A 12,349-nucleotide genomic window follows, 5' to 3' on the forward strand; every position below is an offset into this window, starting at 1 on the left:
TGGCCAGCTGGTCTCGACAGATCGGGTCTGTTCCTCTCCAGACGTTGGACTACCTGAAGAACCCGATCCATCGCTTCCCCCAAGCTGGCCAGCATTGTGGAGTGCTCCTGGACCCGTGCCACGACTCCAGGCATGCGCTCTTCTCCCGCTGACTCCATAGCGGGTGGGTGGTTCTGTGATGCGTGTGATAGAAGGAGTCAGGCGCAGGAGAGTAATACGCATCCAAAAAATGTATTCCGTCGATAAACAGTTGCGCAAGCATGCGACAACAAAACTCAGGCACAGGGGAAATATCTACCTTGGCAACAACAAGGTAAGGGTAGCTCAACCGAGCTACACACAGCTCACTACAAACAATCACCCACACAGACAAGGAAGCAGAGGGTACACTTATACAATGACTAATTGGGGATAAGGACCAGGTGTGTGTGATTAATTAGACAAGACAAGTGGAGTGATGATAAATGGATTGGCAGCAGCTAGTAAGCCGGTGACGACGAACGTCGAAACCTGCACGAACAAGGAGGGGAGGCGGAAGTCGTGACATAACCAGAAAATGTGTACTGTTTGTAAACATATTTATTTCAAGAAATTACATACATCAATATACACTCTTTCATAAAAAAAAAAAATACAATCCTTTACTAATGCATGAGTCAGATTTTGATCCTTAAGTAAAAAATATCCAGCTGAAAAATACCTTTTCATCCAAACTGGTGCAGAAGTTTGCATTAATAATGATACAGAAAAGAAGTTGAGGTTTGGTTGCTTTCAGTCATGCATGGATCATGAAGAATGAAGAACGGTCAGGAATGTCAGATGTGAATTATGCATATCAACGACAAACATGTCCACAGTTTTCCAACTAAAGGGGAATTACTTGTTACTGAAGTAACATTATAACCATTATGTCAATACTAACAAGTGGCATATGAATATGCACTTTCACAACCAAACTGTCAGTTCAGCAAGTAGTGTGTTGATGAGACCAACATGTCTAACTCTCCAAACTCTGTTTTGCAGACCGACAGGAAATCCAAGGACACGATCTGCCCCACCCCCCCACCCCTCCCCCTCCCCTCCCATCTACGTGGTCTTTGACAGCAGCAAACAATTCTGCTCTGGCTTGCTCTCTCTTGATATAATCCCTATGTGAGAAGTGTCAACCTGTACTGCTGTCTGTCTGTCACATGTCCAACTATATCTGAGGGTATCTGAGGGTACCCCATCAGAAGTAGGAAGACATATCCAGCTCCCTGAGGGCTCCTCTGGGTGCATTTGTCAATGGATACCTTGGGAATGGTGGACGACGGCCGCCTGTCACCAGACAACTACCATGACATGCTGAAGGGAGGGGGGTCTAGCGGAGGAGGCCGGGTCCACAGCATCGATGTGATCTTGGGCTTCAGCAAGGACCAGGACCCCCTGCTGACCCCAGTGGGGGTCCATAATGTGGCCACTGAGTGCCTGGAGGACCACCAGGGGAAGCAGGTCCAGTCAGACCCCTACGGACACCTGGCCAGCCTGGGGGACAGCACACAGCACTCTGCCTTCCAGGGTCAGTACACTGGTTTTAATTGATTGATTGCATTTACTACATCATTTAATTCACATATTCAATGACTTATGTTCAATGACCTCATGCAGGAGGAAAGGCATGGTCCAGGGACAGTTGAAAGCACACTGTGCTAACCTCATCCAGGAGGAAAGGCAGGGACATTTGAAAGCACACTGTGCTAACCTCATCCAGGAGGAAAGGCAGGGACATTTGAAAGCACACTGTGCTAACCTCATCCAGGAGGAAAGGCAGGGACATTTGAAAGCACACTGTGCTAACCTCAGCCAGGAGGAAAGGCAGGGACAGTTGAAAGCACACTGTGCTCAGGTTCTCATTTTCGGCAAAGATTCAGAGACTAGAACAGCATAACTACAATGCTGGACTTTACATTTCTACCTTTATACTTGTTGTAATGAGTATTTCTCCTAGAACAATACTGGCATGACATAGCAATTATCTATCACTGTAACATTACAGCATAGTGAATTAAGGAGACCACTTTTGCTGCCTCCCTCGCACGCTTGTTACCAAGGCAATGATCTGATGATAATCTCAATTGATTGGATTAATTAATTAACAAACTCTGATTTGATCTACCATCCATTAACCACGTGAAGTAGGGCTTCAACCTCACCCAGTTTTCTTAGAAAATAAGATCTGGTACTTGGGTGAATGGAGAAGCTAAGTAAAGTATTTGTGTAGATTAGAGCTGGCCAGCCCAGGGCACACGTGGACACTCGGATTTGACAGGTGGCATCTGTCCGCATGGGATTACTTGGCCTGAGGAATGCAGTGAAAGACAATATGACGTCACACGCCAAGAGAGAAGAGGCCTGCAGCTTGCATTGCCTTTAGGCTCTGTTGCAATATCTACAGTTGAAGTCGGAAGTTTACATACACCTTAGCCAAATACATTTAAACTCAGTAAAAAAAGTGGTAAAAATTCCCTGTCTTAGGTCAGTTAGGATCACCACTTTATTTTAAGAATGTGGAATGTCAGAATAATAGTAAAGATAATTATTTATTTCAGCTTTTATTTATTTCATCACATTCCCAGTGGGTCAGAAGTTTACATAAATTGTTTAACTTGGGTCAAACACTTCAGGAAGCCTTCTACAAGCTTCCCACAATAAGTTGGGTGAATTTTGGCCCATTACTCCTGACAGAGCTGGTGTAACTGAGTCAGGTTTGTAGGCCTCCTTGCTCGCACACGCTTTTTCAGTTCTGCCCATAAATGTTCTATAGGATTGAGGTCAGGGCTTTGTGATGGCCACTCCAATACCTTGACTTTGTTGTCCTTAAGCCATTTTGCCACAACTTTGGAAGTATGCTTGGGATCATTGTCCATTTGGAAGACCCATTTGCGACCAAGCTTTAACTTCCTGACTGATGTCTTGAGATGTTACTTCAAAATATCCACATAATTTTCCTTCCTCATGATAGCATCTATTTTGTGAAGTGCACCAGTCCCTCCTGCAGCAAAGCACCCCCACAGCATGATGCTGCCACCCCCGTGCTCCACGGTTGGGATGGTGTTGTTCGGCTTGCAAGTCCCCCTTTTTCCTCCAAACATAACGATGGTCATTATGGCCAAACAGTTCTATTTTTGTGTCATCAAACCAGAGGACATTTCTCCAAAAAGTACGACCTTTGTCCCCAAATGCAGTTGCAAACCGTAGTCTGGCTTTTTTATGGCGGTTTTGGCGCAGTGGCTTCTTCCTTGCTGAGCGGCCTTTCAGGTTATGTCGATATAGGACTTGTTTTACTGTGGATATAGATAATGTTGTACCTGTTTCCTCCAGCATCTTCACAATGTCCTTTGCTGTTGTTCTGGGATTGATTTGCACTTTTCGCACCAAAGTACGTTCATCTCTAGGAGACAGAACGCGTCTCCTTCCTGAGCGGTATGATGGCTGCGTGGTCCCATGGTGTTTATACTTGCGTACTATTGTTTGTACAGATGAACGTGGTACCTTCAAGGATTTGGAAATTGCTCCCAAGGATGAACCAGACTAGTGAAGGTCTACCATTTTTTTTCTGAGGTCTTGGCTGATTTCTTTTGATTTTCCCATGATGTCAAGCAAAGAGGCACTGAGTTTGAAGATAGGCCTTGAAATACATTCACAGGTACACCTCCAATTGACTCAAATGATGTCAATTAGCCTATCAGAAGCTTCTAAAGCCATGACATCATTTTCTGGAATTTTCCAAGCTGTTTAAAGGCACAGTCAATTTAGTGTATGTAAACTTCTGACCCACTGGAATTGTGATACAGTGAATTATACGTGAAATAATCTGTCTGTAAACAATTGTTTGAAAAATTACTTTTGTCACGCACAAAGTAGATGTCCTAACCGACTTGCCAAAACTATAGTTTGTTAACAAGACATTTGTGGAGTGGTTGAAAAACAGTTTTAATGACTCCAACCTAAGTGTATGTAAACTTCTGACTTCAACTGTATCTTAAGTAGCACGTTAGTGCTGAAATACACTTGTTCGCATCGAACAGCATATTCAATACCTTACACCATTTACACCAAAGGGAATACTCTACCTTTCTAACCATGTTAAAGAGAGGCCTTTCTTTAAACATGGAATGTTAGCCATGTGGAAGACCACATTTGGTACAGTAAGCAGAACTGGCACTGCCGGGTGAAACAGAAAGGTTAATGACAAACATGATTTTCTACTGTTTACCTTCAGAGTCAGGTATTTTCTCCAGTGATAAGTGTGATGGACATCTCGGGGACCTCCAGAAGGGGTTGGACAGCGACAGGGGGAAGTTACCTGAGCCTCTAGAGGAAGATCACCCTAAGAAGAAGCACCGGCGTAACCGCACCACCTTCACCACCTACCAGCTCCATGAGCTGGAGCGGGCCTTCGAGAAGTCCCATTACCCTGACGTCTACAGCAGAGAGGAACTGGCCATGAAGGTTAACCTCCCAGAGGTCCGCGTACAGGTATTGCACCTCTGGCTAACTACTACTACCAGTACCAATTAATGAGTACTAATTATACTGCTTGAAGCCTCTGCCCATCAAGTACTACTATTAATATCACTATACACTAATAATACTGTCCAGGTATGTAGCCTCCTGCTGTCTACTATCACTAGACTAGAATTAGCACAGGCACTACTACTACTACTACTACTACTACTACTACTACTACTACTACTACTACTACTATTATTACTACTATTACTACTACTACTACTATTATTATTAATACTATTAATACCACTACTACTATTACTATTACTATTACAATTACTACTACTACTACTACTATTCCTACTATTACTACTAATATTACTATTATTACTCCTACTACTACTACTACTACTACTCTACTACTATTACTACTACTACTACTATTATTACTACTACTATTACTATTTTTACTACTACTAATACTAGTACTACTACTACTACTACTACTACTACTACTACTACTACTACTACTATTACTACTACTACTACTACTACTACTACTACTACTACTACTACTATTACTACTACTATTACTATTATTATTATTATTATTATTATTACTGCTACTACTACTACTACTAATACTACTACTACTGCACACTCATCATACAGCCAGGCTCCCCTAGCAAAATAGTTTTTTTTTTGAATACATAAATAGGTTGAATACATAAATACACTGCCCACTCCAATAATGATATAATTGTGTACATTCCTGTTGACTTATACTAGGCTACTGACTCCTCTACTGTTCCCTCTGCTACTGATACTACTACTACTACTACTACAAATACTGTTTTTACTACTATTACAATACATTGTAGTGTAGACTTCTGAGTGACTACTGGGCATTTCCATCGAAAAGGATCCCATGAGCACCAATGTGAAGTTCATAGCAGCATATCAAATTGGGTGTCAAATGAAAGCTAAGAGTCTATATTTTTTGGGAAAATAAAGGCATAGATACATTTTACATCTATTTTACATCTTAAAAATGAGGCATAAGAAAATGCTTTGATTTCTGAATAAACAGATGGAAAAGGGGTCTTAGAAAACATCTACCAGAAAAGTATTAAAAGGTATCAGAAATGTATCAAAACACAATAATGTTGACTAAAGACCCCTGCTGTCAACGTCTGGGTGAAGTGGTGAAACGGAATCAGGCGCAGGACACAGAACTGAGAAAATTAATTCATTTACTAAACAAAAGTAAACCATAACAAACCCTGACGCAGGGAAGAGCAGCACAACAGCTCACCACACGACGTAAGACAACGGACAATCACGCACAAACTCAGGAGGGAAAACAGAGGTAATTATAGGGACAGAAATAAGCATAATGGGTAACAGATGTGATTAATAAAGACAAGACTAGTGTAACACAGAAACATCGATCGGTGGCAGCTAGTACTCCGGTGACGACGATCGCCGAAGCCTGCCCGAGCAAGGAGGAGGGGCAGCCTCGGCTGTATTCATGACATCTGCCAACTAATATCAACACTTGTATTTAGTTTTGGAGAAATTACTGGTTGGTGCCCGGCATCTGACCCGCTGGGCGAATTGAGAAATATAAGAAAGTCTGTCGGTCCGGTTGTTTTTTGATAAAGGTTTTCGGGACCTAAGTATTTTACATCTGAAGACTTGCAAGGGGAACTGGCGCCGGACGACGGCACGCCCTGCGTAGGGATCAGATCTGTTTATTATTTAACAGTAAAGTTGTCTGATTTAGTTTATTTAAAACATTTGGTAGTTTGGTAGTTTTCTTTTCGTCGTTTGGTAGTTTTTGGGGGGGAATCCTGTTTCCATCCCTCACAGTAGGTGGCGGGATGCACATTAAATTGTGCAATCGCCAATATACCATAGAAGAAGAAGAAGAAGAAGAAGAAGAAGAAGAAGAAGAAGAAGAAGAAGAAGATAGAATGTACGTCACGATTATCAGCAAAAGAGCCGATTCCAACGGACTTTCTTCAATAGCTAACTAACCCTGCTTTTAAGATGCCGAAAAGCTGTTGTGTTGTTTTGCTGTTTTGTTTCAACAATAGTAGGAGAAAACACCACCAAATTAATTTTCATAAACTGCCCAAGGACCAGGTTAGATGAACCTCATGGTTTCAGGCTATTACTCCATGATGCTGATGGAAAGCGTTGGTTACTCGATCAAATCAAATACATTTTGTATTTATCACATGCGCCGAATACAACTGGTGTAGACTTTACAGTGAAATGCTTGCTTACATTTATGTGTATCCAAGCACTTCATCACCGGTAAGTCGCTTTGCATAAAGCTTGCTACTTAGCTTGTAGTAAGGACTAGTCAATCAATCAATCAATTTTATTTTATATAGCCCTTCTTACATCAGCTAATATCTCGAAGTGCTGTACAGAAACCCAGCCTAAAACCCCAAACAGCTAATAATGCAGGTGTAGAAGCACGGTGGCTAGGAAAAACTCCCTAGAAAGGCAAAACCTAGGAAGAAACCTAGAGAGGAACCAGGCTATGAGGGGTGGCCAGTCCTCTTCTGGCTGTGCCGGGTGGAGATTATAACAGAACCATGCCAAGATGTTCAAAAATGTTCATAAGTGACAAGCATGGTCAAATAATAATCAGGAATAAATCTCAGTTGGCTTTTCATAGCCGATCATTAGAGTTTAAAACAGCAGGTCTGGGACAGGTAGGGGTTCCATAACCGCAGGCAGAACAGTTTAAACTGGAATAGCAGCAAGGCCAGGCGGACTGGGGACAGCAAGGAGTCACCACGGCCGGTAGTCCCGGCGTATGGTCCTAGGGCTCAGGTCTCTCAGTTGGCTTTTCATAGCCGATCATTTAGAGTTGAAAACAGCAGGTCTGGGACAGGTAGGGGGTTTCGTAGCCGCAGGCAGAACAGTTGAAACTGGAATAGCAGCAAGGCCAGGCGGACTGGGGACAGCAAGGTGTCATCATGCCCGGTAGTCCTGACGTATGGTCCTAGGGCTCAGGTTCTCAGAGAGAAAGAGAGACGAGAGAATTAGAGAGAGCACACTTAAATTCACACAGGACACTGGATAAGACAGGAGAAGTACTCCAGGTATAACCAACTAACCCCAGCCCCCCGACACATAAACTACTGCAGCATAAATACTGGAGGCTGAGACAGGAGCGGTCCGGAGACACTGTGGCCCCATCCGAAGAAACCCCGGACAGGGCCAAACAGGAAGGATATAACCCCACCCACTCCGCCAAAGCACAGCCCCCGCACCACTAGAGGGGATATCCCCAACCACCAACTTACAATCCTGAGACAAGGCCGAGTATAGCCCACAGAGGTCTCCACCACAGCACAAACCAAGGGGGGCGCCAACCCAGACAGGAAGATCACGTCAGTAACTCAACCCACTCAAGTGACGCACCCCTCCCAGGGACGGCATGAAAGAGCACCAGCAAGCCAGTGACTCAGCCCCTGCAACAGGGTTAGAGGCAGAGAACCCCAGTGGAGAGGGGAACCGGCCCGGCAGAGACAGCAAGGGCTGTTCGTTGCTCCAGCCTTTCCGTTCACCTTCACACTCCTGGGCCAGACTACACTCAATCATATGACCTACTGAAGAGATAAGTCTTCAGTAAAGACTTAAAGGTTGAGACCGAGTCTCGCGTCTCTCACATGGGTAGGCAGACTGTTCCATAAAAATGGAGATCTATAGGAGAAAGCCCTGCCTCCCGCTGTTTGCTTAGAAATTCTAGGGACAATTAGGAGGCCTGCGTCTTGTGACCGTAGCGTACGTATTGGTATGTACGGCAGGACCAACTCGGAAAGATAGGTAGGAGCAAGCCCATGTAACGCTTTATAGGTTAACAGTAAAACCTTGAAATCAGCCCTTGCCTTAACAGGAAGCCAGTGTAGGGAAGCTAGCACTGGAGTAATATGATCAAATTTCTTGGTTCTAGTCAGGATTCTAGCAGCCGTATTTAGCACTAACTGAAGTTTATTTAGTGCTTTATCCGGTAGCCGGAGAAAATAGAGCATTGCAGTAGTCTAATCTAGAAGTAACAAATGCATGGATTAATTTTTCTGCATCATTTTGGACAGAAAATTTCTGATTTTTGCAATGTTACGTAGATGGAAAAAAGCTGTCCTTGAAACAGTCTTGATATGTTCGTCAAAAGAGAGATCAGGGTCAAGAGTAACGCCTAGGTCCTTCACAGTTTTATTTGAGACGACTTTACAACCATCAAGATGAATTGTCAGATTTAACAGAAGATCTCTTTGTTTCTTGGGACCTAGAACAAGCATCTCTGTTTTGTCCGAGTTTAAAAGTAAAAAGTTTTCAGCCATCCACTTCCTTATGTCTGAAACACAGGCTTCTAGCGAAGGCAATTTTGGGGCTTCACCATGCTTCATTGAAATGTACAGCTGTGTGTCATCCGCATAGCAGTGAAAGTTAACATTATGTTTTCGAATAACATCCCCAAGAGGTAAAATATATAGTGAAAACAATAGTGGTCCTAAAACGGAACCTTGAGGAACACCCGAAATGTACAGTTGATTTGTCGGAGGACAGACCATTCACAGAGACAAACTGATATCTTTCCGACAGGTAGGATCTAAACCAGGCCAGAACTTGTCCGTGTAGACCAATTTGGGTTTCCAGTCTCTCCAAAAGAATGTGGTGATCGATGGTGTCAAAGGCAGCACTAAGGTCTAGTAGCACGAGGACAGATGCAGAGCCTCGGTCTGACGCCATTAAAAGGTCATTTACCACCTTCACAAGTGCAGTCTCAGTGCTATGATGGGGTCTAAAACCAGACTGAAGCATTTCGTATACATTGTTTGTCTTCAGAAAGGCAGTGAGTTGCTGCGCAACAGCTTTTTCTAAAATTTTTGAGAGGAATGGAAGATTCGATATAGGCCGATAGTTTTTTATATTTTCCGGGTCAAGGTTTGGCTTTTTCAAGAGAGGCTTTATCACTGCCACTTTTAGTGAGTTTGGTACACATCCGGTGGATAGAGAGCTGTTTATTATGTTCAACATAGGAGGGCCAAGCACAGGAAGCAGCTCCTTCAGCAGTTTAGTAGGAATAGGATCCAGTATGCAGCTTGAAGGTTTAGAGGCCATGATTATTTTCATCATTGTGTCAAGAGATATAGTACTAAAACACTTAAGTGTCTCTCCGATCCCAGGCCCTCGCAGAGTCTGGCAGATCCAGGACAGCTAAGCCCTGGAGGAATACGCAGATTCAAAGAGGAGTCCGTAATTTGCTTTCTAATGGTCATGATCTTTTCCTCAAAGAAGTTCATGAATTTATCACTGCTGAAGTGAAAACCATCCTCTCTTGGGGAATGCTGCTTTTTAGTTAGCTTTGCAACAGTATCAAAAAGAAATTTTGGATTGTTCTTATTTTCCTCGATTAATTTGGAAAAGTAGGATGATCGAGCAGCAGTGAGGGCTCTTCGGTACTGCACGGTACTGTCTTTCCAAGCTAGTCGGAAGACTTCCAGTTTGGTGTGGCGCCATTTCCGTTCCAATTTCCTGGAAGCTTGCTTCAAAGCTCGGGTATTTTCTGTATACCAGGGAGCTAGTTTCTTATGACAAATGTTTTTCGTTTTTAGGGGTGCAACTGCATCTAGGGTATTGCGCAAGGTTAAATTGAGTTCCTCAGTTAAGTGGTTAACTGATTTTTGTCCTCTGACGTCCTTGGGTAGGCAGAAGGAGTCTGGAAGGGCATCAATGAATTTTTGTGTTGTCTGAGAATTTATAGCACGACTTTTGATGCTCCTTGGTTGGGGTCTGAGCAGATTATTTGTTGCGATTGCAAACGTAATAAAATGGTGGTCCGATAGTCCAGGATTTTGTGGAAAAACATTAAGATCTACAACATTTATTCCATGGGACAAAACTAGGTCCAGAGTATGACTGTGGCAGTGAGTAGGTCCAGAGACATGTTGGACAAAACCCACTGAGTCGATAATGGCTCTGAAAGACTTTTTGGAGTGGGTCTGTGGACTTCTCCATGTGAATATTAAAATCACCAAAAATTAGAATATGATCTGCTATGACTACAAGGTCTGATAGGAATTCAGGAAACTCAGAGAGAACGCTGTATATGGCCCAGGAGGCCTGTAAACAGTAGCTATAAAAAGTGATTGAGTAGGCTGCATAGATTTCATGACTAGAAGCTCGAAAGATGAAAACGTCATTTTTTTTTGTAAATTGAAATTTGCTATCGTAAATGTTAGCAACACCTCCGCCTTTGCGGGATGCACGGGAATATGGTCACTAGTGTAACCAGGAGGTGAGGCCTCATTTAACACAGCAAATTCATCAGGCTTAAGCCATGTTTCAGTCAGGCCAATCACATCAAGATTATGATCAGTGATTAGTTCATTGACTATGACTGCCTTTGAAGTGAGGGATCTAACATTAAGTAACCCTATTTTGAGATGTGAGGTATCACGATCTCTTTCAATAATGGCAGGAATGGAGGAGGTCTTTATCCTAATAAGATTGCTAGGGTGAACACCACCATGTTTAGTTTTGCCCAACCTAGGTCGAGGCACAGACACAGTCTCAATGGGTATGGCTGAGCTGACTACACTGACTATGCTATTGGCAGACTCCACTAAGCTGGCAGGTTGGCTAACAGCCTGCTGCCTGGCCTGCACCCTATTTCACTGTGGGGCTAGAGGAGTTAGAGCCCTATCTATGTTGGTAGATAAGAGGAGAGCACCCCTCCAGTTAGGATGGAGTCCGTCACTCCTCAGCAGGTCAGGCTTGATCCTGTTTGTGGGTGAGTCCCAGAAAGAGGGCCAATTATCCACAAATGTTATCTTTTGGGAGGGGCAGAAAACAGTTTTCAACCAGCGATTGAGTGCTGAGACTCTGCTGTAGAGCTCGTCACTTCCCCTAACTGGGAGGGGGCCAGAGACAATTACTCGATGCCGACACATCTTTCTAGCTGATTTACACGCTGAAGCTATGTTGCACTTGGTGACCTCTGACTGTTTCATCCTAACATCGTTGGTGCGAGCGTGGATAACAATATCTCTATACTCTCTACACTCGCCAGTTTTAGCTTTAGCCAGCACCATCTTTAGATTAGCCTTAACGTCGGTAGCCCTGCCCCCCTGGTAAACAGTGTATGATCGCTGGGTGATTCGTTTTAAGTCTAATACTGCGGGTAATGGAGTCGCCAATGACTAGGGTTTTCAATTTGTCAGAGCTAATGGTGGGAGCCTTCGAGTCTCAGACCCCGTAACGGGAGGAGTAGAGACTAGAGAAGACTCAGACTCAGACTCCGACTCGCTACATAATGGGGAAAACCGGTTGAAGGTTTCTGTCGGCTGAATGAGCGACACCCGGTTGAGCATTCCAACAGTATTTCCCTCCAGAAGCCATGAGAAAGTTGTCCGGCATGGGGACTGTGCGGGGGATTTATACTAACGTTACTGTCTGTACTTACTGGTGGCACAGACGCTGTTTCTTCCTTTCCTACACTGATATTACCCTTGCCTAACGATTGCGTCTGAAGCTGGGCTTGTAGCACAGCTATTCTCGCCGTAAGGCGAGAATTCTCCTGTATATTATGAGTACAGCGACTGCAATTAGAAGACATCATGTTAATGTTACTACTTAGCTTCGGCTGTTGAAGATGTTGATGAACCATGTCCAGATAAAGCGTCCGGAGTGAAAAAGTTGAATAAGGGAAAAAAGTTGCGATGGAAAAAAGGAAAATAACGTAAAGTTGGCAGCTAAAACGCACAGGAAAATGACTCTTCTGTCTCGGGATAAACGTCCGGGGTGAAAAAAAAAAAAAAAAAAAGATGAGTGA

The 12,349-nt window shown here is 43.6% G+C and overlaps 1 protein-coding gene across 1 annotated transcript in view; it reads left to right on the forward strand.

Annotated features, from left to right (window-relative positions):
- Positions 1-539: 539 nt before the first annotated feature.
- LOC121535422 (retinal homeobox protein Rx1-like) overlaps positions 540-12,349 on the forward strand; it is a 33,188-nt gene continuing 21,378 nt past the window's right edge. The window contains exons 1-2 of the mRNA XM_041842466.1: positions 540-1,558; positions 4,262-4,518. Of these exons, the coding sequence (XP_041698400.1) occupies positions 1,285-1,558; positions 4,262-4,518 (531 nt within the window). The 5' untranslated portion in view covers positions 540-1,284. The remainder of the gene's footprint in view (positions 1,559-4,261; positions 4,519-12,349) is intronic.

The sequence above is a fragment of the Coregonus clupeaformis genome, chromosome 21, assembly GCF_020615455.1.
Source record: "Coregonus clupeaformis isolate EN_2021a chromosome 21, ASM2061545v1, whole genome shotgun sequence".
NCBI classification, from domain to species: Eukaryota; Metazoa; Chordata; class Actinopteri; order Salmoniformes; family Salmonidae; genus Coregonus; species Coregonus clupeaformis.